This window comes from Tupaia chinensis, unplaced genomic scaffold (assembly GCF_000334495.1).
Source record: "Tupaia chinensis unplaced genomic scaffold, TupChi_1.0 Scaffold000270_2, whole genome shotgun sequence".
Lineage (NCBI taxonomy): Eukaryota > Metazoa > Chordata > Mammalia > Scandentia > Tupaiidae > Tupaia > Tupaia belangeri.
In genome coordinates, this window is record NW_006159751.1 from 26471 (window position 1) to 51984 (window position 25514).

General features: G+C 54.8%; 1 protein-coding gene across 1 annotated transcript in view; it reads left to right on the plus strand.

Annotated features, from left to right (window-relative positions):
* The window catches only part of KCNC4 (potassium voltage-gated channel subfamily C member 4), a 25007-nt gene extending 6849 nt beyond the window's left edge, over positions 1 to 18158 (plus strand). The window contains 3 exon segments of the mRNA XM_006149559.3: positions 6460 to 7396; positions 9731 to 9934; positions 17029 to 18158. Of these exon segments, the coding sequence (XP_006149621.1) occupies positions 6460 to 7396; positions 9731 to 9934; positions 17029 to 17090 (1203 nt within the window). The 3' untranslated portion in view covers positions 17091 to 18158.
* Positions 18159 to 25514: the final 7356 nt, after the last annotated feature.

Consider the following 25514-nt stretch of genomic DNA (forward strand, 5'->3'; position numbering starts at 1 on the left):
AGTGAGGAGAGGGAAGTTGAGCTGGGCAGGCTCTGTTAAATAATTTTTAGGAGGAGGCAGGTTATAAATAAATCATAAATAAATAAAATTCCAATGTGGGTAGTGCTCAACCTTGCAGTTAGGGAAAGGGGGAATTTCCTGGCCAGGAGATCAACCCAAGCAGAAATAGGACAGCATGGGGCATGGATGAGCAGTCACCAGGATGTCCTTTTGACTGAATAGTAGGTCCTTAGTGTTCTGGGCGGGGCTGGATCCCTTCTGGGGCAGGGGCTCATTGACTCCAGGCAATCCAACCACCCTGGAAAGCCCCTCTCTGCAGAGGGCATGCACAGGGAGAGGTTGACTCTAGACCCTGGAACCAGGGCATCCTGGTTCAGCATGGGAGGGGCCAGGGCTCCTTCTGTTCTTAGGGGAGCCAGTGGTGAGGAGAGGAGGGCCTCTCTCTGTTGGAGTGCAGGCCCTCTCTTAGGAACCCAGGGGCAGCTCAGAGATGCCTTCCTGGGAAGATCCTCTCCTTTCCTGCCTCTTACCTCCAAGATTGCCCCACTCCCTTTTCAGGACTGCTGGGCACTAGGATTTCACTTCCCCAGAAGGCTCAGCCCCTCACCCCATCCCCACAGATCTTCCTCTGCAAGCGTCTTTGGCTCTGTTCTCGATTTTCCTTCTCCTACACTCCTTCCTTAATATAGGTTTTTGGGCATGAGTCGCCTTATGTTTATCTGTCCATCTGTCTCCCTGGCCCTTCTTCCTTGGGCTCCTATCCCATGCCCCCGCTGATTGTATTCCGTTCCCAATGATTGGTGTCTGTCACCTCTCCCCTCCACCCAGCCTGTGCCAGATTCCTGAGACACTATAGGCTCTGCCTGAGTTTTACAAGTACCATTTCTTTGCATCCTGAAAACAACCCTATAAGGTAGGTGCTACTCTGATCCTGTATGGCCAGACATGCCATACAGTGGCCTCAGGGCCTTTGCGCTGCTAGTAACTTCTTCTTGAGCTTTCTGGATGGCCCTATGGCTCCCTCCCTCACTCCTGCAGGAGTGTCTGTTCAGGTGTCACCTTAGCATGGAGGCCTGACCCGATCCCTCTATTAGAAGTAGCTCCCCCGCCCCTACCCCTGTTTCCTCTTTCCTCTTTATTTTGCCCCATAACAACCTGACGTACTATGGATTTGCCTTGTGTTTGCTGACAGTTTCCTTCCACTAGAAGGCAAGGTCCAAGGGGAAGGGTGTTGCTCCACTTTTTTCCTGCTATTCCCACAGCATAGTGTCTGGCACATAGTAGGTGTTCAGTTTTATTTTCTTCTTTCTTTCTTTTGAGAGATTTTTGCTATAGCACATGTGAGCTCCCTGGAGAGACAGTGAAACAAACAGCAAAAAATCACCCCCTGGGGCGATGGTCATGCCGCAGCCCCCTTCCTCTATTCTCCTGGGGATTTGGGGCGTGCACACACACTTGCCCAGCGAGTTTTAAGCCACCAGGTCTGGGACTCTAACTGCAGTCAACTCTGTGGGAGTCCAGCAATGTAACCATTGTGCCATCTGCTGGTCCTGGTGCTCAGGTCCTCGGGGCAAAGAGGCTAACACACTCTGTGTTAACTGCCAGTGAGGGTCGCAGGCAATCAGCAGCAGAGCCTGGCTTGAACCCGAAAGTGTGTGACTTCACATTTATACAGAGTCCTGGGGGCTTGGTGGAAGAGACTGACCCCTCAGCTAAAACACCTGAGCCTCTGGAGGTGGGCAGCTCCCCAAGAGACACAGCCAGCACTACGTGTTGCAGGGCCCAGAGGGGCAGGAAGCTCCGAGGAGAAGCACTACCCTGCGTATGGCTGGGTACCTCCTGTGTCCTCCCAGCAGGCAGGAGAGGAGATGCCTTGGGAAGCCCGTTCGCACCAGTGGTTTTCTGATTGTGCAGTTCTGACTAACAGCAGGATCCATGCCCTGTGTCCTCTTTCAGCAGAAAGAACTGGCAGCTTCAGCCATGGAAACCAGACTCTAACTGCAGTCAACTCTGTGGGAGTCCAGCAATGTAACCATTGTGCCATCTGCTGGTCCTGGTGCTCAGGTCCTCGGGGCAAAGAGGCTAACACACTCTGTGTTAACTGCCAGTGAGGGTCGCAGGCAATCAGCAGCAGAGCCTGGCTTGAACCCGAAAGTGTGTGACTTCACATTTATACAGAGTCCTGGGGGCTTGGTGGAAGAGACTGACCCCTCAGCTAAAACACCTGAGCCTCTGGAGGTGGGCAGCTCCCCAAGAGACACAGCCAGCACTACGTGTTGCAGGGCCCAGAGGGGCAGGAAGCTCCGAGGAGAAGCACTACCCTGCGTATGGCTGGGTACCTCCTGTGTCCTCCCAGCAGGCAGGAGAGGAGATGCCTTGGGAAGCCCGTTCGCACCAGTGGTTTTCTGATTGTGCAGTTCTGACTAACAGCAGGATCCATGCCCTGTGTCCTCTTTCAGCAGAAAGAACTGGCAGCTTCAGCCATGGAAACCAGGGCAAGTCACTTCTCGGGCCTCAGTTTCTTCGTCTCTAAAAGAGCAGAAAGTGGCTGCACTGGGTGGCCTTCCAAATCTTTTATTGTTTCTAAACAGCAAGGATTCCATGATATTTTGATTCCAGATCCAGCTGGCTTTCAGCAGCTGCATGCAGGGCCCCCCAGGGAACACCTCCTCAGCTCTGTCACCATTTTATTGAGCACTTACTGTATGCCAGACACTTGCCATAGAGAAGCTCATTCCATACAGTAACTGCAAGGTGGGTACTAGTGCTGCCCCCTTTATACTGAGGAAACAGGCACAGCGGCCACCATTCACCTGGACGAGGAGCCCAGGCCATCTGACCCCAGGGTGAGGCATCTGGGCTTTCTTTGCCCTTAGCCTGTGAGCACAGGGGCTGGTGGGAGAGAGAGCTCAGATACACTCTGCCAGCTCTGCAGGGTGGCAAGTAGGGGATGCATAGAAGTCTCGAACACGAGGCTTTGACCTCCACGCAGGGCTGTGTTGCTGCAGCCACTGCTTCCTCCTTTCTGGCCCCTAATTTGTCCTGGGAAACCCCAATCCAGGCAGTTGTGAGAAAGAAAACAGTATCCTACCCCTAGAGGGGAAGGCTTGGCAAAGACTGAGTTGTGAACAGAGTCAACCAGTTATGAAATGATTCAGTCCAGAGAGTGGTTTAGGGGAGGAAGGAATAATTGGGGCCCTGAAGGGGAATCTGTACCCTTGGGACCCATCTGGACCATGCACCCAGAGCCCAGGCTTCCAGATCTGCTAAGGCCAGGCCCCAGTTCTTGTTTCCTATGGGGAAAGAGGGCTTCCAGGGGCCTGCCTTGCTCCTGCTGCTCAGCCCTGGGGAAGTTGCAGGAGAGACTGAGCCAACCGAGAGCTCATTAAAGAAGGAATGGATTGTCCAGCTTGTTCAGTCAGAGGGGCCACGTGGAAAGAGCGCTGAGCTGAGAAGCAGAAGACCTGGCCTCCCTCCCCTGAGCAAATCATCTGCCCTCTCTTGTGCCTCAGTTTCCCTGAGAAAGGAGTACATGTGGCCACTCTTACCTGCCCTCGTCTGAGAGCGTGGAGGGGAGGGATAAAGACAGTAGAGGGGACAGTCTGTTTTCTTAGAGAAGGGGAAGAGGTTAGGAAGACACGAAGCCAGGGGAGTTGTTCGTACCTGCCGAGCCTGCAGGAGACTGGCCTGCTGCAGAGAGTTTGTGGCCTGGCAGTGGAGGAAGGTGGGCAGGTCCCTGGGTCCTATAGTTGGTCAGGGCCACCCCATCCCTCCCCCTCTCCAAGCTCAACCCCTTGGCAGTGCTTCCTGAACTTGTTTTTCCAAACCACTAATTAACCTCACGCTTGGACTCCCAGGTGGGTCAACTCTCCTAGCTAACTTCTCCTGAGAGAGAGAAAGAGAGAGAGAAAAAATGCTCCTGCTTTCTCAGCTTCCTGGCAGAACTGGGGTCCACTTTCCCCACTTGTCACTCCAATGCCTTCTGTTCCTCAGGGGTGGAGGTGGTACCAGGATTTTGGATTCCCAATATTGCCATGACCACGGGCAGGTGCTTTCACTGGCTCATCTCGGGATGGCTATGGAGAACCCACGGGCTGGAGCCATTTACTGAGTGCTCAGAGCAGCCTGTCTGGTTCTGAGAGCCCATTTCACAGGGGAGGAAAAGTGAGGCCAGAAAAGGAAGTTGAATTTACCTTCACCAGCAAAAATTAGGCAAGAGAAGCTCCAGGCAAAGTTAAAGTGTATCTGCGATCCAATGCCCTCATGCCACAACCTTCTTCCTTGCTGTTTGTGACCAGCCCGTCCAAGTCCAAGGGTAAGTGAGATACGTTGGAGTGGGTGAAGGTGTCTGTTCTGAGCCCAGGGTATCCACCCCTGAGCGGGACATAACAGGCATCAGGGAGCTGACAACTTGGAGATGGCTGCCTGTGGACTGACCCTGCTCAGGAGGTGGTGAGGACGATGTGGTAGGAAGAGGAGGTACAGCCTCTGAAGGCACGTAGCTCTGAGTGCAAATATGGGTTTTACCCTTTGCAGGCTGTGTGACCTTAGGCAAGTATGCAAACTCTCTGATCCTTGCAAGACCAGAGATGAGGTCTGCCACACAGGGTCACTGGGAGGACTGAAGGCAGTGACATGCACAGGGGACCTACCAGTGCCAGGCACAGAATAGACAGTGAAGAACGTTCATTCCTGTAATCCCCTCCTCAGACTTGCTCCTGCTCCACAAGTCCTGGCAGTCCAGCTTCTCGCTTATTTTCCTGTATCTTCCCCCACCCTCCCCCTGCCCCGCAGTGTGATCCTCCACTGCGGCTTTGCAGGACTAAGGACAGGCTGTGTTGCGGTCGGCAGGTGGCGTGGTGGTTAAGGGCGCTGGACTCCCACGTGGCTGACCATGGTTAAGTATCAGACCTGGTGGCTTGCCTTCTCATTTTCCCTCTCTCACTCTCACTCTATCTCTCTCTGGTTAAATTTAAATAAATAAATAAAGTTAAATAAAATTATTTAAAAACATACATTCTTTAAAAACAAACAAACAAACAAAGAAGGATGTGCCCCCTCCCCTGCCCAGTGCAGAGGGAGGAAAAACTCTCTGAGAGGTGAATCTGGGTCCTCGTTAGGACAGGGGGCAAAGCCCCAGCGCAGGTGGACATCAGGGCAGAGCAGGCATGGGGGTTGCTGAGTGGTCGAGGGCCACAGAACCCTCTACTCAGGAAAGAGGCTGAGCCCTCTACTCAGGAAAGAAGCCCAGCCCCACCCTCCAAGCATGGCAGGTGGCGGCAGGCGGTGTGAGACTGGACCCCGGCAACGGGCATCTCAACAGTGGTGAATGCACGGCATGAATAGCAGATGAAGGCGCCGTAATTGCTGTTATTACACATGCATTTCATCTCCATTCATAATGATTGGACACTTACACCCAGCCCTTCCTCTGCCGAGTGCGCTGTCATCATTCTAGCCTGGATCCTAGCAGCTGTCAGGATCAGCCGCTGCCACTGTCTGGTCCCGATGGGTGTGGTTCATCTTTCTTTGGAGCTTGGTGTGCCAGGAAATGCCAGCTTACGGAAAGAGGCAGGACTGGCTGTTCTAGGCAGACCACCCTGTCTCCTGCCGTTGTGCATGTTATCTTCCTCCAGGGACATCCTTGCTGTCTGAGCAGTCAGTGGGGACATCCTGAGGTGAGACTGGGGAGAAAGGGACTAGGACTCATGGCTTAAGGAGGTGGGTCATGGTGGGAATTGTGGCTAAGAGAGTTAGCCAACGGAAAGAGGTCCAGAGTCATTCCTTGCATCCCCCTGCCTCTGTGCACCCCTTAAACCGTGGACCCCAACTTTAGTGTGCATCAGAATTACTCAGTAGGTTTGGTAAAACAGATTGCTAGGCCCTCCTCTGGTTATTTCTCATTCAGTTGGTTTGGGTGAGGCTTGAAATTGGTGCTTCTAGCCAGTTCCTAGAACCTGGTGCTTCTGGTCCGGGACCTCACTTTGAAGACCTCTGCCTTGAAGCCTCGTTACTCCTGCTGTGGTCTGTGGACAAACCTTCTTACCAGGGAGTTCATGAGCCATGCAGAAACTCAGGCCCTGCCCTATCCCTCCTGGATTAGACTTGATGGGACAGGGTTTCCAGATGGTCTGTACACCATGACAGTGTGAGGAACCTTGAAGCACCAGCAGGAGCGAGGCAGGCAGAGCCATCAGGGGCAGGGCTGGGCAGTTGTACTTGCCTGACCATTGCTTTGGTCAGGAGCAGCCTGTCTTTTATGAGAAAGACTGGGATACTGCCCTAGGGCAGCCAAGCCGATGGCTAAAGACCCTCCGAAGAGGAAATCCCAGCCCCTGACTCTGAGCCTTAATCCTGCCTAGTGGACTGCCTGGTGACCAGTGCACAGAGGTCCCTGTCCCCAGCTGGGCGCATCATCCCTGTTTTAACAGCTGCCTCTACCATCCTCCCCACCCACAGGTGGTAGCTTTCGCCTCTCTCTTCTTTATCTTGGTCTCCATCACCACCTTCTGCCTGGAGACTCATGAGGCCTTCAACATCGATCGCAACGTGACAGAGATTCACCGTGTGGGGAATATCACCAGCGTGCGCTTCCGGCGGGAGGTGGAGACAGAGCCCATTCTGACCTACATCGAGGGCGTGTGTGTGCTGTGGTTCACACTGGAGTTCCTGGTTCGCATCGTGTGCTGCCCCGACACGCTGGACTTTGTGAAGAACCTGCTCAACATCATCGACTTTGTGGCCATCCTGCCTTTCTACCTGGAGGTGGGGCTGAGTGGCCTGTCATCCAAGGCGGCCCGAGACGTCCTGGGCTTCCTGCGTGTGGTACGTTTCGTGCGCATCCTGCGCATCTTCAAGCTCACACGTCACTTCGTGGGGCTCCGCGTGCTGGGCCACACGCTCCGCGCCAGCACCAACGAGTTCCTGCTGCTCATCATCTTCCTGGCGCTGGGGGTGCTCATCTTTGCCACCATGATCTACTACGCTGAGCGCATCGGGGCCAGACCCTCCGACCCGAGGGGCAACGACCACACTGACTTTAAGAACATCCCCATTGGCTTCTGGTGGGCTGTGGTCACTATGACGACACTGGGCTACGGGGACATGTACCCTAAGACGTGGTCAGGCATGCTGGTGGGGGCGCTGTGTGCGCTGGCCGGAGTGCTCACCATTGCCATGCCGGTGCCTGTCATTGTCAACAACTTCGGCATGTACTATTCCCTGGCCATGGCCAAGCAGAAGCTGCCCAAAAAACGAAAGAAGCACGTGCCCCGGCCGGCCCAGCTTGAGTCGCCCATTTACTGCAAGTCGGAGGAGACCTCGCCCCGGGACAGCACCTACAGTGACACCAGCCCCCCTGCCCGGGAGGAGGGTATGATGGAGAGGAAGCGGGCAGGTGAGACGGGGGCTTGGGAAGGAAGACTCCTTTTTCCCCGGGGGCCGTGGGAGTTCCCAGGTGAGCCTCAGCCCTTGGATGCGGGCCAGGCATCCCTAAGTAAGAGGTACACCTGTACGAGGGGCTGAACTCCCCTCTCCTCTGGCTCTCTGCCAGCTTCGTGAATATCCGATCAGGGAGCCAGTACCCCCCTCCCTCCCATGCAGGCTGCCATGGGCAGTGCTTCGGCCACACTGTAGGAGCCCTGCTTTCTAACCCCATCTCGGCCACCGTGCTGTTGCTGAGACCAGTCAGCCTCTCCAGGCATCGATCCCTCACCTGTAAAATGGGAATGATAGCAATATTTCACCCCCAAGACTTGGACGAGACCCATGTGAATGACAGGCATGAAAGCCTTTGAGAAGTTAAAACCACTTTACAAATGTCAGGCGCCGCCATTATTAGCTAGAGAGCAGGGCAGCTGCACTTCCAAGGTGCATCAACACATGAATCACTTCTCCCCGAACACTGGAGCCTGGTGTCTCTTGGCCTAATAAATGTGATAACGGAGCGGCGGTGGGAGGCTGCCATCTGCTCAGCACAGGCGAGATGGAGTCCTGGGCTCAGGATTTGACATGGGATGGAAGAAGAATTGGGGAGGGAGGGAGTGGGCCAGACATTGGAAAGGGGAGGAAGTGGAGGTATCTGCATCCTGGAAGGGACGGGCCTGGGCTCCAGACTCCTGGCTTTCAAGGCCATGGAAAGACCACAGCAAGAAAGCTTGCCCCTCCTCCCCCAAGGCAGGAGACAGAGGATAGGAATCCGCTTACTCCCCAGCAGTGTAGAGTTGGGTTGGAGAGTGGGAAGTGTGTCCTTGTGAGGCTCAGGCTGGGCTCCTGGGGCAGGCACAAGATTCTCGGTATGCAGAGACACTGGCTGCCAGGCTGTGGGGAAGCTGGGCTGGGACCAGGAGACTGAGGCAGCAGCTCCCGGCTACACTCTGGGACACAGTGGGACAAGCCCTCCAGGGCAGGTAGCAGACTCTGGCCACTCACCTGTGGCCTGGAGGTGTTTGCCCATCTTACACGCAGGGGCCATTTGTTCCCTTGGGTCATTAGGGGCCTGGGTCTTCCAAAGACCTTGAGAGAAGAGTACCCATAGGCTTCTCTCTTCTCTCTCACCAAAGTGGTGCCCCCTCCCTGACTCCTGAATATAAACCTTCAGTGTACTCTGAGGCCCATCCAGGGCTCGGAGAGGATCCTAACACCAAACTGTAGAAGTCTCTAGGCCCACTCCTCAAGTACATGTCTCTGTAGCCCTCTCAGCCACACCCTTAGCCTGACCCTAACAAGCCCAGCCACGTTAAGGGCATGTTTGGCCTATGTCAGGGCCACTGTCTTATTTATTTATTTAGTTAGTTAGTTTTTGGAGAGATTTTTCACTATAGGGTGCATGCGTTCGCCAGACAGACAGAGACATAGAGACAGAAAGAGAGAAATCACCCCCCCAGGGGGGATGGTCACGCCGCAATCCCTTCTTCTCCATTCTCCTCTCGGGATCTTGGACACGCACGCACACGCGTCCAGCATGAGTTTTAAGCCACCGGGTCCGGGACGCGAACCGCGGTCGACTACGTGGGAGTCCAGCGACATAGCCATTACGCTAACTACTGGTTCCCAGGGCCACTGTCTTCAGACTGAGTGCCCCCCACCCAGATCCCAGGCCCCAGCTTCACCTGTGCAGCTGCCTGATAGGGGCTCAGAGCCCACAGCTATGGGGAGTGGAATTGACACCTCTTCCCTAGGGCCCTCTCCAGACAGGTGAGCCCAGAGCAGAGGGCCCAAGGTCTTAGACAATAGACTCTGGCTTAGGTGCTAGTGAGCAAGAATAACTGCCTTCAGATGGTCCAGGACTAAGCCATGAATGCCACTTTATAGGTTTAACCCTGCTGGGGCTACCCCTGCACCCAGCAAGCCAGGCACTCTCCACAGGACTGCAGATTCACCCTAGCATCAGCCTGAGCCAGACCCAAGGAGGATGCAGAGCCTTTGCCCGCCTGGGCTGATCCGATGGCAGCCTCCACAGGCAGACCTGGGCGTCCCCGCTGGAGGGCCTCTGTGCTGCCAGCTCCATTACCCAGAAAGACTCCAGGCCATGGCTGGGGGGCATTTGGCCTTCACACAGAACACAGCATCCTGCCCTTTGCTCTGCCCTGAGGCAGATGCTGGACCCCCCTCCTCAGGCCAGGGAGGTGACACCCTGGTTCTGAGATCTGAGAGGCCCCAAGTGACCTCAGGAGAAAGGCCAAGCAGCCTCTCACACCTCTCACACAGCCTCCTTTCTCTCTCCCTTCAGACTCTAAGCAGAATGGCGATGCCAATGCGGTGCTGTCAGACGAGGAGGGAGCTGGCCTCACCCAGCCCCTGGCCTCTGCCCCTACCCCCGAGGAGCGCCGGGCCCTGCGACGCTCAGGCACCCGAGACCGGAACAAGAAGGCGGCTGCCTGCTTCCTGCTCAGCGCCGGGGACTATGCCTGTGCTGATGGTAGTGTCCGCAAAGGTATGGCTCCCCGGGCTGGGCAGGTGGGGAGCCCCCACAGAACGGAGTCTCCCCGGTCCCCCTCACAGAGCCTGAGGTCCCCGCCTCCCCTGAGACCATGGCCACCATCTCCTCTGCCTTGGACACGCCCCCGCTTTTAGAATGAGTACCCAGGTCAGGGCCCGGCCCTTCCCTTTGTAACAGATGCTCTGCCTCTAGTCCCACTGCTGCCTTCAGGCCTGGCCCCACGGGGGTGCTGCCAGCCTCTCCCTAGGCCTCCCTCAAACACAGCCAAGGCTTCCCTAGGACAGTAGTCCCAGGAGTGACCAACAGAGAACCTGGTTCTGGCCACGTGTTCCTGGGGCCCAGGATGGGTAGAGCCAGACCTGCCGGCACCTGGGATGTGACTATACTTGAGACAGCTAGAGATGACCAGGGGTTTGGGTGGACAGGGGGAGTGGGTCTTGCCTGAGGAATGTTCTGAAGGATTTGGAGAGTTCAGCAAGCAGCCCATCCCCTGGATGGGCCCCACCAGGCCCCAACCAAGGCAGGGGCAGGGCAGCAGCTGGGTGGTAGAGCTAGAGAGTCCTCTCTGCAAATGGGTTGGGGGGGCTAGAAATGAGGGAGAACGGTTGAGGCCATCAGTGGCTGAGAACTAGGGCTCTTAAGATCAGGTACTCCTTCTACCCAGTTTTCGTTCCCTTTCTTTTCTTTCTTGCCCTATCCCTGTGACCTCACCTCCCTAAACACCCTGCCTAATTGTAGGATAAACCACGACTCCCCTACAACAAAGCTTGTCCCTGGGTTCTCTGGCTGCTTCTTTCCTGGCCAGATTTACTCCCTCCACTTGCCACTGTCCCTGAGCCCCAGACCCAGACTGGGATGAGTGAGGCAGGGACAGTGACTGCTGTAGGAATAGCCCATGCTGCTTCTGTGTCCCTGAAGATGTCACCTAACCTGCCCAGCCCATGTGGGCTCCCAGGACACCTTCCCAGGTCTCCCCTGGTCCTCTTAGCTTCACAGTTCCTATGGGATCCCCAGGCCACCTGACGAACTAGGCCCTGAGAGGTATGTGTCCAGCTTTACTGGGTGTGTGTCCTGTTGGGTGGCAGGAGCAGCAGTCTGGCGCCCAGAAGCACAGGGCCCCGAGGCCCACCTAAGTAGCTGCAGATGGAGTGTGCTCGGACCTGTTAGGCCCTTGCCTGTGTTCCCATGGTCCCCCTGCATCCCAATCCTGGGGCCCCGGATGTGTACTTCGCTCCCATCCCAAACATACAGTGGCTCCCACTGCCTTCTCATTCAGACACAGTGCCTTGGTCTGGCTGGAGCTTGTTAGGAAAATGACTAGAACGTGTCAATAAGGGGTGCCACACCCATGTAGGATTCGGGCTTTTCTCCTATGCTGTGAGAGGCTCTATGGAGCAGAGGTGTGGAAGAGGCTGTGAGGAACCAGGAGGTACTAGAGCAGCTGTGCCCAGGTGGAGGCTGCACACGTGTGTGCACGGGGCAGGGGAACCTTGTCCCACCACCCTCTCTCTCTGGGGTGCCCGTGGGGCCTGGCTGCTCTATTTTCAAGATGCCTCCACACTGCTTCTTGGCAACAAGCATGTAGCTCCACCAATTAGAGTGACCTTCGAGAGGGAACAGGTGGGTTGCTGGGAAACAGGCCCTGCTAAGCAAGTGTGGCAATTAACATCACCACACTCCCAGTGCTCACTCGACAACTTTCCCCACGCCATCCCATGCCGTGCTTCTCTGCACTCAGGCTTCACTTGGGACCAGGAGTGAGTGGGCCCGAGCCTCCTCCCGCCACCGGCACAGTCCCCCACCAACCTGTGGCTGCCCAGGAGTCAGAGTGTCAGCTTCCTGGGAGGAAGGCACCAGGTGTAATTAGGGCTTCTTCCAGTCGAGAAGGAGGGTTTTGGAGATTGTGGGGCCTTTGTGCTGCTGGGCCTTTGAGGAGCTGGAGGGGAGCTTACCTGGGGATAGGACAGGACAGGACAAAAATCTGCACGGTGTGGGGCCCTGGAGTCTTTCCCCAGGAGTCCAGGGAGAGCGAAGAAACTTCTTCCAGGAAGTCAGGCCCTCCCACTCGGCCTGGCCGCCACCTTGCAGGGTTCCTGAGCATGGAGCTCACGGAGCTGCCCTGGTGAACAGCTGCACCCTCTGACCCATGTGCCTTTTCTTCACCAAGGCTGTGAAAAGTCCCGGAGTCTAAACAACATAGCAGGAGCGGCTGGAACCAGTCTGGGGCTGTCTCCACTGGCATCGCGATACAGCTCACCCTACCCTCCAAGAAAGCTCCTGCTCTCCCCTCCCTTCCACCCACTTACCAGCCCACCCCCCGGACACTCTGCCCCGTAGCTCTCCTTGGCTGTCCTGGCACACACACACAACAGGCACACTCACGCCTCCTAGCCAGCGTTTCTCCTGGGGTCTGCAGGGAGCCGTGGGAAGGAGCCAGCCGGGATGGAAGATTCAGGACCCTGAGCACCTCCTCCAAAGCATGAAGCTCCCCGAAATGTTCAGTTGGGAATCAGAGCAAGGAGGACATTACTCCCAGGGCTTCTACCCTGCCCCCACCGGTCTCTTCCTGAGCCATAAGTGCCAGCACCCCCAGGACCTGTGTCTCTGGGCCCGGCCCTCCTCTCAGGGTCCCACCAAGGCCAACCTTGCCAGGCGTGTGGGGTGGTCCTGAGTGCACCTGGGACCAGTCAGCCAGGCTGGGGAGCCATGCCTATGTTAACGTTTTTAACAACTGCAAATGCATTTCCATCCCTCGGGGCCTTTAACGAATAACCAAGCCCAGGAGTCAGAGTGTCAGCTTCCTGGGAGGAAGGCACCAGGTGTAATTAGGGCTTCTTCCAGTCGAGAAGGAGGGTTTTGGAGATTGTGGGGCCTTTGTGCTGCTGGGCCTTTGAGGAGCTGGAGGGGAGCTTACCTGGGGATAGGACAGGACAAAAATCTGCACGGTGTGGGGCCCTGGAGTCTTTCCCCAGGAGTCCAGGGAGAGCGAAGAAACTTCTTCCAGGAAGTCAGGCCCTCCCACTCGGCCTGGCCGCCACCTTGCAGGGTTCCTGAGCATGGAGCTCACGGAGCTGCCCTGGTGAACAGCTGCACCCTCTGACCCATGTGCCTTTTCTTCACCAAGGCTGTGAAAAGTCCCGGAGTCTAAACAACATAGCAGGAGCGGCTGGAACCAGTCTGGGGCTGTCTCCACTGGCATCGCGATACAGCTCACCCTACCCTCCAAGAAAGCTCCTGCTCTCCCCTCCCTTCCACCCACTTACCAGCCCACCCCCCGGACACTCTGCCCCGTAGCTCTCCTTGGCTGTCCTGGCACACACACACAACAGGCACACTCACGCCTCCTAGCCAGCGTTTCTCCTGGGGTCTGCAGGGAGCGGTGGGAAGGAGCCAGCCGGGATGGAAGATTCAGGACCCTGAGCACCTCCTCCAAAGCATGAAGCTCCCCGAAATGTTCAGTTGGGAATCAGAGCAAGGAGGACATTACTCCCAGGGCTTCTACCCTGCCCCCACCGGTCTCTTCCTGAGCCATAAGTGCCAGCACCCCCAGGACCTGTGTCTCTGGGCCCGGCCCTCCTCTCAGGGTCCCACCAAGGCCAACCTTGCCAGGCGTGTGGGGTGGTCCTGAGTGCACCTGGGACCAGTCAGCCAGGCTGGGGAGCCATGCCTATGTTAACGTTTTTAACAACTGCAAATGCATTTCCATCCCTCGGGGCCTTTAACGAATAACCAAACAGCCTGTCTGTCTGTCTGTCCATCCCACACCCAGACCAGCAAGGACCAAGGCTGTCGGGGGGCGTCTCTGCTGGTGTGCAGGAGGTTTGACTCCTCAGAAGAGTAGTGCTTGCAGGCAGTGCTGCCCTGGGACAAGAAGCCTGATCCTGATCTTACCCAGCTCTGGTCAGGGGACAGGTTGGGGAGGGGGGAGTCCCTAGAGTCACAGCCCCAGGCTTCGTGCCAGCTGTGGGCAGACTGTGTGGAGGAGGCCCTTCTCTCAGGGGGCCTCTGGCCAGATTCAGCGAGTGACACCCAGCAGCGCTGCCCGGCATCCCATCTGTGTGCGCCGAGCTGCCTGCGGCATCTTTCCACGCTGCTTCCTCTGCTTCCGCGACAGTTTTTCTTCCCTCTCGGCTCCCTCAAACTCCCAGCCCTGCCTCTGAGTCACCTGCCGCACCCACCCATCCTCTGCGCTCCGCTTTCCTGCCAGAACCGGAGACTCATCTAATTTCTATAATTAAGTGTATTCATTTACCTAACGAGCCCGGAGCACAACAGGTTTGTGAGTCATTGGGTGAACAGGGGTACACCTTGCGCAGGGCGAGCAAGGGGAAATGCTGAGGCAGCCAGCCTGCCCGGCCCGCGCCGGCCACGCCCAGCAGGGTCGGGCCACGCCCAGCAGGGCCGGACCTGCCAGCCAGCCCCTCCCCCGCCCAGGGCACCCTCCCCCCGCGGGCCGTCCTCAGCCCTAGGAGCCAGAGCGCCTCAGCCGACATTTCCTGTTTCACCTGATGGGAATTAGACCTGACAGCAGAGCCGCGCTCCCGGCAATTTTTAGCCAGATTATGCAACTTTGTGGAGGGAATGACTAAGTAAGGTCCATATCTGCTCCTTCCAGGGTGGGCAGGGATAGGCATGGCAAGGCAGCATTGGGCCCTTCGGAGACTGAACAATCTGGGGGCCACCCCCTGGGCAGAAGAATCAGATTTGCTCCCTGAGGTTGGGGTGTGGCACAGAGACTGTGCCTGGAGCAGCCCCATCTCCTCACCTCCCTCAGCCCTGGGCAGATGCCGTATGTCCCTTCTGGAAAGGTCTTAGCCCTGCTGCCATCTGTGGGGCTAGCCTTCCATTTGCTCTCAAAACTAAGTGACCCGTAAGAGTTCAGAAGAGGGGATGCAGGGGTCATCCATGCAACCGCTTTTCAGAGGGGACAGGCCTTGAGTGACAAATGACAGCGACAAGGAGGCCCATGGAGCAGATTGGAGAGGCTGGGCATCCTCGCCCTTCTCGGTGAGCCTGAGAGCCCGGCCTCTTCATGAAGTCCAGTGCTGCCCCACAGGGCTCCTGGCACTGGGGTCCAGGCCCGGACTGGGACACGACGAACTGGGTGTCCAGTTTAGCACGGTCACCAGCTATTTTCTCCTCTGACTTGCCTTTCTGGTTCAGGGAGCTGAAGCGGCTATTTCTGTGGCAGCCCCGAGTTGTCAAGAGCCCAAGTTTCCACGGCACCCACCGCCTCCTTCTTTCTCTTCCCTCCTACAGGGATGGGCATGCTCACGGCACCCCCATGGTGGGCACAGATGTCCCTGGGCGACATAATGCAGCAGTGCCAGACTGGAGCCCCTAATATCCTGGGGGAGATAGGCTCACTCCCTTTCCTCTGGCTCCCTGGTTTAGGGGTGAGACAGGACCCAACCACTAGGAGAGCTGAGTAGGTCGTCTGCCTCAGCCACATCAGGACCTCTGAGAAAGGAACAGTGGGTCCTGGAGTCTACAGGACATCGGGCTCTGCCATGGAGGTGGCTCAGGCCCATTCAGGCTTTGGGCTTCACCCCTCAGGAGAGAGCTTTCTCTCACCCACAGTCTGTGAGTGCAATTTGTTTTTCCTTGGCCTGGACTCGGACCTGCACCTGTTTCTTTGGTTTTCAGAAGCCTTCCCTGGCAGCTAGGGCTCAGCCCCTTCCCCCAGAACAGAGAAGCAACCCAGTAGCTGTTCTTAACCTCACCTTCAAATCTGTACCAGGACTACCTAAGAGGTAGTCTTGCTTACCGGAATCTCTTGCTCAGCCCTCAAGGCTTCAGGGAGGGATGGCTGTGAGGCAGACTCAGAGGGTAAGTGACTAGTCTAGAATGTGGGCTCGAGTAGGAGCCTAGAGCTCCCTTTCACAGACTTCTGCAAGAGGAGGGCCTCCTCTGACCTGGCCAGAGAGTATCACCCACTGAAATCCCTGCCCAACCCCTGGTGGGTCAAATAGGCAGATTCCAGAATGAGGTTCCTCAGAAGAAGCCCCTGGGGATGAAGAGCCCATGGAAGCCAGTAAAAAAGTCACCGGAGGCCATGTCTCCCCGGGATAGGTTCTTTTGCTCCCAAGCACTCCTGGGCCTTTCACAGGTTTGCTGTGATTTCTGCCTCACCCCATGCCCATTGAAGACACCTTGGCAACCCTGGCATTCTCCCCAGGGCATCTGAGGATCTAACTGCCTTCAGGAGCCCAGAGGCCTGGACCCTTCCCCTAGCAAGTAGGGACCAGAGATGGGTACTGCTGACGCTAGTGGACAGGTTGATGTTAGGAGCACTCTGCATGTCCTCAGGAGTGGGATCTGAAGAGCCCTGGGCTTGTCTGGTTTCCTTAGGATGGTTCTCAGAGGCCCAGAACACTAATGGGCCAGTGGGGCCGTGTTAAAGGAGGTGGCTGCAATGCACTGACTTAAAGAGGTGGAAAAAGCATCACTCCAACATGAGAATATCCTTCCCCCAGAAGAGTGATGGAAGCTTTTCTGCACAACCAGATAGCCCAGAGTAGCAGTGGTGAGGTTTGGATGCCCAGTCTCAACCCTACCTCAATAGGCCTAGCCCTGGACCTCAAATCTAACAGCTGTGGGGCTGTCCTGTACTGACCTGGAAAGGGCTGAAGCTCCTCCCCCCAATCCCTGCACTGTTGACCCAGGTCTGCCTCCATACCGGGTTGCAGAGCTGTGATTCCTCTCCACACTGTCCTGGTGCTTTGAAGACCCGAGATGCTAGTGGTTGTTGGAGCTAGTCGTTTACCTGAGCAGGTACGGAGAGGAGCTGCAGCATGATTTGAGTTACCTGGATCCAGAGTTGAGTTGGCAGAAGGGTGATGTAGGGCTCACTCCATTCCTGACACATCCCTGCTCTCGCTGGCCTCTTAGCCCTGGGTTCTCCATGTCTTCCAGTTCTGCTCCCAAACTGCTCCTTAACCCACAGCCTGTGGGTCAGCAGCTGGCTTCCTTCTAACATCTCATTCTTTGTTTCTCCCTTTCTGTTGCTGAATTCCTTACCCCCAGAAGGCAATGTTGAGCCGAAAGCGTGCGTCCCAGTGTCTCACACCTGTGCTCTTTAAACACAGAGACCTGCCAAGACGCCCTCTCGTCCAACTATGCCCAGGCTGAAGTCCTCACCCTCTCTTAAGGCGGCACCAACGTGAGAGAGACAGGCAGACAGACAGAAAGCCAGAGGCTTAGGGAAACTCTGGAACCCAGGCAAGAATCTTTCGCTGGGAAAGACTCAGATATCCTTGTTTGCGCAGGACTGGTGGAAATCTCCCATGCGACCCTCGGGGCCCAGAGCCATCTGGGTCTGATGTTCTGTTCTACTGTACATTGAAGAGATATATATGCACATATAGTATCTATATTCATACATACTATACTCTTGTGTGTAGTGCACGTGCTATTGGTGGTCTGTCTTCTTTGTTAGGCTGTGTCTCCCCACCCCCAAGTTTCCCATCCCCTTTCCCTTCACCGATTCCTTGTCTCTGCTGAATATGTGTGGAATGTCCCAGGAAAAATGCACCTGGGAACTGCCAGTCCAGCTGGATAGTCCCAGGCTACTCTCTCCTGGGAGTGTTCCCCTTGTCAGCAGATGGTCTGTTGAAGTCTGTTGAAGGCCAGACTGCCCCCAGGGTTACTGCTCCACTAGCCCTGCCCCACCCCAGATTGGGGTTCTACCTCCCACCCCATGCCCCACTTGTGTGGGGGTACTTCCAGGGGCTCCTTTGCAGCCTCCTCCACTCCTTTCTCCATCCCATCTTTGTCCATAACTGAGGGGCATTTTGTCCTTTCTTTTCTTTTTTGGTTCTGTCTCTTTGTCCACTTGTTTTAAAAAGATGCTGCTGGGCAGACGGGCAGGGCAGGGGTCTGTCTGCCTATCTGGCTCAGGGGTCTGAGAAGGGGAAGCCTCGGGCAAGAGGAGACCAGTTGCAATACTGTACTTCCTGGCCTGTGGCCAGAGGATGCGTGCAATAGCAGAGGCCAGGTGACCCCTTCAGCCTCGGCCTCTGCCCCTCCCTCAGCCCTTTCTCTCCACTCCCACCCCTTCCTGCCCCTCCCTGGTGTTGGTCAGTCCTTTTCTAAAGCTGTCCCCTTGTGTGTGTCTGAGGCATGCCTAGGCTGGGCACTGCTGCCCTGTCCTCATGCCTTCCACTGTCATGCTGTGCTCGAGCCCTAATAAAGACATCTGGAGCATTCTGCTGCTCCTGCTGTGTGAGCACCTGCCTCTGCCTCTCCTTTCTGGTTCTTGGTCTCTGGGAACTTGCCTGGGCTTCCACCCCCAACACCTGAGGAATGCAACACACTCGTGGCATACCCCTGCCCCACTAGGAGTCACCAATGTGGCCAGTGCCTGCGTTTTACACTGGAGTCTAATACTCAGAGAGGAAAACTGATCTGTCCAATGCCACGTGGAGAGGACTAACCCAGGACCCCTGGCAGTGTTCCGATCTCTATTGCTGCCACCTGAGCTCCTGCCACAACGGATGAAGAGACTGTTCTTTGTTTAGGGAATTCCACTGTATTCCTGCTTATTTGTGCAGGGACCTCCCCTCCTCCTGCAGTGGCACCAATTCTAAGTGGGCCGAGGCCCTGGGGATGCCAGCATTGTGATGACTGGATGGCTGACAAACTGAGGTCAACAAGGGACCAGTGGCACCACTGGTCACCACTTAGGGGTGGGGAATGCACACACCCTGGGCCCAGATAGGATGGGGAAATGGTAAGTGGTAATCAGCTGTGATCCATGACCTTCACTGTTGTTACCCTCTCACAACTACATCGGGATACCTGCGGGGCTGGCTTAATGGGTTTGCAACCTGTGTGGTCACTCAGAAGGGCCCGTACCGATTTTAGTGTCCAGCTCTCGCCGTTGTGAAGTTAATCATTATTAGACAAGGCGTTATTGATAGCTCTTCCAATGCAAGGGCTCTGTGGGGTCTGGGTGCACGCTGGCCTTTCCGTATTCTTACTTCTCACTCTCTTAGCTCTGGCATGAGTGTAGAGTCATAGGGGCCTCAGTTCAGAGTCTTGAGCTGCCATTTAGTAGCTGGGTTTGCGGGGCACCTCATCAAAGCTCAATCTGTCAATGGGGAGGAGGGCAGCACCTTATTCAGAGGCAGTGAGTGTAAGGAGCCTGCTCCAATGTTGTGTCTGCTTGTGGCAGACAGTAGATTTACAGTCCTCTCCCCATCCTTTTCCTGTAGCTCCTGGGTTTGCCTCTACAGATTTCTAAGATCCCCTGTCCAGTCACACCAACAAAGGCGGGAGTGCATCTGGGAGCTCTCTGGGGCAGCAGAGGACCTAGAGGAGAGAAGCCTGTTCTTGAAGCATATGAGAAAATCAGACTTGGAGCCTGGGCCCAACGAGGCAAAGAGGTGGCAGGCAGCCAGTTGTCAATTAAATATAAAATCTCTCCTCCGGCAGTGGAGGGTAAATAGGGGCTGTGCCCTGCCACCCCTCCAGACAGGAGAAAGCCATTTGCAGCCAGGCTCGCTTCGGAGAAGCCTGGCCAGGCGATAATGGGATGGGATGCACTGCTGACTCCATAATGATATTACGCATCGAGGCCCATGTCCAGAATGCCTTTTTTTTTTTTTTTCTGTAGATCAATGTGGGACCATTTTATGGTCAGGGGCTCAGATCTCAGCAAGCAGCCCAGGAGTACCAGGGGTATCAGGTGCCAGGGTGGTCCGAGAGGACCTATAGGAGTGCAGCTGAGGTCTCCTGGAGGGGAGGGAGCAGTGGGCAGGAGGGTAGAGAGTTTGGCCAGAGAAGCAGGAAATGCCTCTTTTTCCCACATCACAGGAACAGCAGGCCATGCTGTCAAAGAAGAGGCTCTGGCTTCCCCTGATCCCTTGAAGCTGGAGTGGAACCCAAATTAGGGAGCCGGTTAAAAAAAAAAATCAGGCCATCTTACATGATTTTTCGAACCTGGGCTGGAGTCCTGGCTCCGTCACTCCTCGTCATGTGACCTTGGACAAGTTACTTAACCTGTCAGAACCTGTATTTTCTCATCTTTAAAATGGGAGTTATAGGGGACCAGCAGTTAGCGTAATGGCTGGGTCACTGGACTCCTACGTAGTTGACCATGGTTTAAGTCCTGGACCTGGTGGCTTAAACTCACACCGGGCGCGTGTGTGTGCATTCCCAAGATCCTGAGAGGAGAATGGAGGAGAAGGGATTGCGGTGTGGCCATCCCCCCTGGGGGGTTATTTCTTGCTTTCTGTTTCTCTGTCTCTCTCTGTCTTTCTGGTGAGCACATGCACCCTATAGCAAAAAGCTCTCTCAAAAAAAAAAAAAAAAAGGAAAAAGAAAACAAACGGGAGTGATAATTGTATCTACCTCACTGAGCTTTTGGGAGAGTTGGGGAAGTCAGAGGCCGTAAAGCCCTGAGCACAGCACCTTGCTACAGATACTGGGGAGCTGGGGAACAACTCACTCTAATAACAGGACCAGTTTGGTTTGGCATCTTTGCTTTTCAAAATTGATGCTATGAATTAGCCTCGTTTCAGTAAAGCCTTACCTCCATGTGAAGGAGTAAGAGAGGGGATGAGACCAGCCAACAGCTACCATTTATTGAGTGCTAAGCAATACTTCAGTGCTCATAAAAAAGCGTTTCGAACCTGGCGTGGTGGTCAGCTGTGCCTCACAGCGGGGCGGAGGGGGAACCGCGGCAGCAGTACAAGATCGTGTCTCCACAGTCACACAGTAAGTGGCAGAGTGGGGATTCAAACCCAAGCAATCTGGCTCTGTGGTTCCAGTGCTTTGCTAGCATCTAAACTGAATAGTGCTTGGGAGTCATGATCCCTGTCATAGGAATTTATGCATTTTGTTTGTTTGTTTGTTTGTTTTTTGCTATAGGGTGCAAATCATGCTAAGCATATGTGTGTGCTTATCACCAAAAGAGAGAGAGAGAGAGAAAGTGGGAAATCACTTCCCTCCAGGGGGTGGCCACACCACTGTCTTTTCTCCTCTGCCCTCCTCTCTGGAGTCTGGGGATGCACACGCACGTACTAGGTGTGAGTCTGAAGCCGCCAGGTCTGGGACTCAAACCACACAGTCAGCCATGTCAGTTCTGGCACCCTAAGCTCCACTCCACTTGCTGGCCCGTAGGTTGTGCTTTTAGTGTTTTTTATCTCCTCAATCCCAGCTGATTCTCATAGCAGAGATATTGCTCCCTCCTTTTGTAGATAAGAAAACCAAGGCTTGGGTAAGTGAAAGGTTTAATTCACTTTCCCTTTTGTGTGCCCCCTCACACACGCACACATGGATGGGTGCCTTAGGCTTCACCAATTAATTAGCCGGAGGTAGCGCCCAACTCAGGTCGTGACTGGTTCCTTCCCTCTGACCCCGTTGGATTGTCTTCTCTGATGCACAGAAGGGGTGACTGGGCTGGGACTGCTCAGGAAATCAAATTCCCTGAAGAGCAGCTCAGCCTGGAGAGGACTCAGTGGAAACCCAGTCCCCACCTCCAGGTACTTGAAGGGCATTGTGAAAAAGTGGGTTCAGGTTATTCTCCAGTCGCCCGGCGTGAGTTTAAGCCACCGACCGGGTCCAGGACTTAAACCATGGTCGACTACATGAGAGTCCAGCGACACAGCCATTACGCTACCTGCTGGTCCCCTATAACTCCTTTTTTTTTTTTTTTTTTTTTGGAGAAATTTTCCCCTTATTTTGGAGAGATTTTCACTGTAGGGCGCGTGCGCTCGCCAGACAGACAGAGAGAGACAGAGAGACAGAAAGCGAGAAATCACCCCCCAGGGGGGATGGTCATGCCGCAATCCCTTCTCCTCCATTCTCCTCTCGGGATCTTGGGCACGCACGCACACGCGCCCGGCGTGAGTTTTAAGCCACTGGGTTGGGACGCGAACTGCGGTCGACTACGTGGAAATCCAGCGACATAGCCATTATGCTAACTGCTGGTTCCTCCCTATAATTCCCTTTTTAAAGATGAGAAAATACAGGTTCTGACAGGTTAAGTAACTTGCCCAAGGTCACACAACGAGACCAGATGTGGGACCAAGAGGTGGAAATGCCAGGAAGGCACTTTGGGTTCAAATGGAGGACCTTGTTTTTCGTTGTTTTCCTGGCTGTTACAATGTTTACAGAAGCATTGGACAGTACCCCACAGCAAACCAGCAGGGAAGCCCCATGTTGACAGTTAATGTCGGTGTGGTCCTCCCAGGCTCTTTGAAAAAGGGAAATTTCTAACAAAACTATCAAGTAGGAATGGCTAAGTCCCCAGCCCTGGAACTATTTAGAGAGACACTGGATGATGCCATGCCATGCCAAGGGCTTGTGGGTAGAACTGCTACTTGGTGGGGAGGGGTGGAATTGGAAGCCCTCTTCCAACACAAAGACTTTCTGTCTCAGGTGGGGCCGCACAGCTAGTTAGCGGTGGAGGCAGGTCTAGAACCCAGGTTTTCTGAACAGGGCTCAGATGAGCTCCCAACACCGTGTCCCTCAGATTCCGTCACTAGAGTGCAGCTCCCTGCTAGACGTATTCTTTGCCTCTCCCCAGCCCATCGGGGTGTGGGGCGAGCAGAGACATGTGGGATGTGAGTGGTCTGGAGTGACTCAGTTGACAGCCTGGACTTGGGTTGTGATGCAGTCCAGGGTCCCTCTCCTGGATCCCCCAGGGCATTAGCACAGTGAGCACTCTCCAGCCCCCAGCTCCAAGCCCTGTGTGTGCATACCCCGGAACCCACGCGACAGGTGGCAGCAAGCCAGCTCAGTCACCTGAGGCTGTGGTAGCCACGCCCAAACTCAGAACAGCCTGCATTGCTCTGAAGAGCTTCTGGGTACTCTAGGGACCCGACTGTCTCCTGGACAACCTCAGTTGGGCCTAAGCCAGCATCAGGGGCTGAGGAGAGGGAGCCAGGAGGGCAGCAGCCAGGTCAGAGGTGGCAGAGGCCTTCCGATGTTGGTGCCTCAGTGCTGGAAGCTTCTCTTTCTCAACAGGGTTGTAGAGCCTCCTTCCTGGCCCCTTCCTCCATCCCACTCCCCCAGAGATTTGCCTGCTTTTCCAGGGATTCCTGGAAGAGTAGTGGCTAGCAAGCATATGCTTATGCCACTCAATACCAGTCTATTGGAATTGTAGGGTTCTGCTTTTGGCCAAGTTAGGGTTCTTGCTTCCTAAATCAGCAATCCCTGGTTGCTGGCAGGGGTAGAGGAGGGTTACCCTCTTCTTTCTCTCTCCACACACTCTGCCAGATGACCTCATCCACTCCCTTGGCCAGAAATGGTGACGTTCACGTTTATAGTTTCAGCCCAGGCATTGCCTCTCAACTTCATCCATCAATCCATCCATTCATTCATTCATTCAACCCCACTCTTTGAACCTCTTTGTTCCAGGAACTGCATGCTAGGTGCACCAGTGACCCACACGGATAAGCTCTGTCCTCATGTAGTCCACGCTTACCAACCCTGTCTGTTTGGCCCTGCCCTGGGCACCCCCACGTCTTCCCTGACATAGGGCTTTGATGTTTCCCCTTCTGCCTCCCTGGTCCTCCCCTCTCTGTGCTGCCACCATCCACCTTGGCTGAGGGTAAGCCAGAAACTGTGGGGGTGGGAGACGTCAGTAATCTCCCCTCTCATTCCTTAATTCACTCACTCATTTATCATTTGTTAAATCTTTATTAAACACCTGTGCTCTGTCCTGGGGAAACAATCTTGAACAAGACCAACAGAACTCTTGCCCTCAGGGAGCTCAAATTTTGTTTTTTATGAGGTTTTGGTCATAGGGCACATGTACTCACTGAAGAGAGACAGACAGGCAGACAGAGAGGGGAATTGAAAAATCAGTCTCCAGAGGGGATGACTATGCCTCAGTCCCTTCTCTTCCATTCTCATCTTGGGATTTTGGGCACCCATGTATACACGCCTGGTGTGATTTTCAGGTTGACAGGTCCAGGACTCAAACCACAGTTAGCCATGTGGGAGTCTAGTCTCTTAATCACCACACAATTTGCTAACCCCAGGAAGCTCACATTCTAATGGGAGAGAGGCCAAAAGACCAGTAGACAGGGACCAGGAAGTGCTTTAGTGGTAACGCAACTGGACCCACCTGGGATAGGTCCTGGGTTCATATCCCGTGACTCCCTGAGCATGCCCAGGGCACATCTGGACTGACTGGGACAGTGGTGTGAGGGCCCTGTTGGGGATACCTGTCTCTCTCATGGAAGAAGTAAATAAATAAACTTTAAAATAATGGGACCAGCAGGTGGCATAATGGTTATGTCACTGGACTCCCACTTAGTCGACCACAGTTCAAGTCACAGACCCAGCAGGTTAAAACTTAAGCCTGGCACGTGTGCATATGTGTTCAAAATCCTGGGAGGAGAATGGAGGGATTGCAGCATGGCCATCCCCCCTAGGGGATGATTTCTCACTTTCCGTCCAGTTTCTCTCTGTCTGGTGAGTGCACATGCCCTATAGCAAAAAGCTTTCAAAAAAAGGCCATTAGACAAAAACACCTTACCCACATTCCAGTCCATTGAGAGGTTCTACATTTCTGGCTGTGAAAAATATTCCAGACGGGAGCCGGCAGGTGGCATGGTGGTTAAGGCCACTGGACTCCCACATGGCTGACCGCAGTTTAAGTTCCAGACCTGGCGGCTTGCTTTCTCACTTTCTCTCTCTCATCAAGTTAAAATAAATAAAGTTAAATAAAATAATTCTTTACAAAGAAAAGATTCCACATCGTGCCCATTTCTTGGTCTCTTTATTCCATCGCCATGGTTGGGGCCTATCACCTCCCTGGAGTCCAGCAGGAGCGTCCTCACTGGTCTCCCTGGTTCCCATGTACCCTTTGCCACCCAGTTTCCATAGAGCATCAGAGAGAGCTTCTTAAGACGCAAACATCTTGTTACGCCTGCTTCAAACCCTCAGTGGCCAGATTCTCACTGCATTTCACACACAATCCAAACTCCTTAGGCAGAACCTCCAGGCCCTGCAGCCCCTCAGGTGCTCATGCCCCTCAGACTCCCTCATGCCTCTCTGCTCTGGGCCACCTGGAACCCGCAGCTTACCCCTTCAGCTTTCCCCACATGCCAGGCACTTTCACATTAGTGTCTGAGCACATGCTGCTCCCCACATGGACCATTTCCTCTGGCTCCACACCTCCCCAGCTCCTTCTCTGGGCTGAGTTCTTTTCACCCTTCAGCCTGGCTGTAAATGTCACTTCCCTGTTGAAGCACTTCTCACCACCACCTCTGCGTCCCTCGCCTTTTGTGTTATTTTCTATCCCTGTGGCCAGTTCATGGTCTTCGAGGTACTTACCGCTCCTTGCACCTATGTGTGTCTTTTCTCCTTTAAAGTTTTGTCTATTTCTTTCATGAGCAAGAGAGACCAAGAGATGCAGACAGACAGATATTTGCCTATTGCCTGCCTCCCTGTAAGTTTCTGGGGCCAGCACAGCTCTCGGGGCTGAGCAGATCCTTTGACTGAATGAACGGGCCCAAAGAGCTGCCGAACTCCCCGCTCTCTTATCCCTCCTAAGCACCTTCTGCGCTCACTTCTAGGGCATTCTTAGGAGTCCTTGGGGAGCAAAACGAAAGCTCTT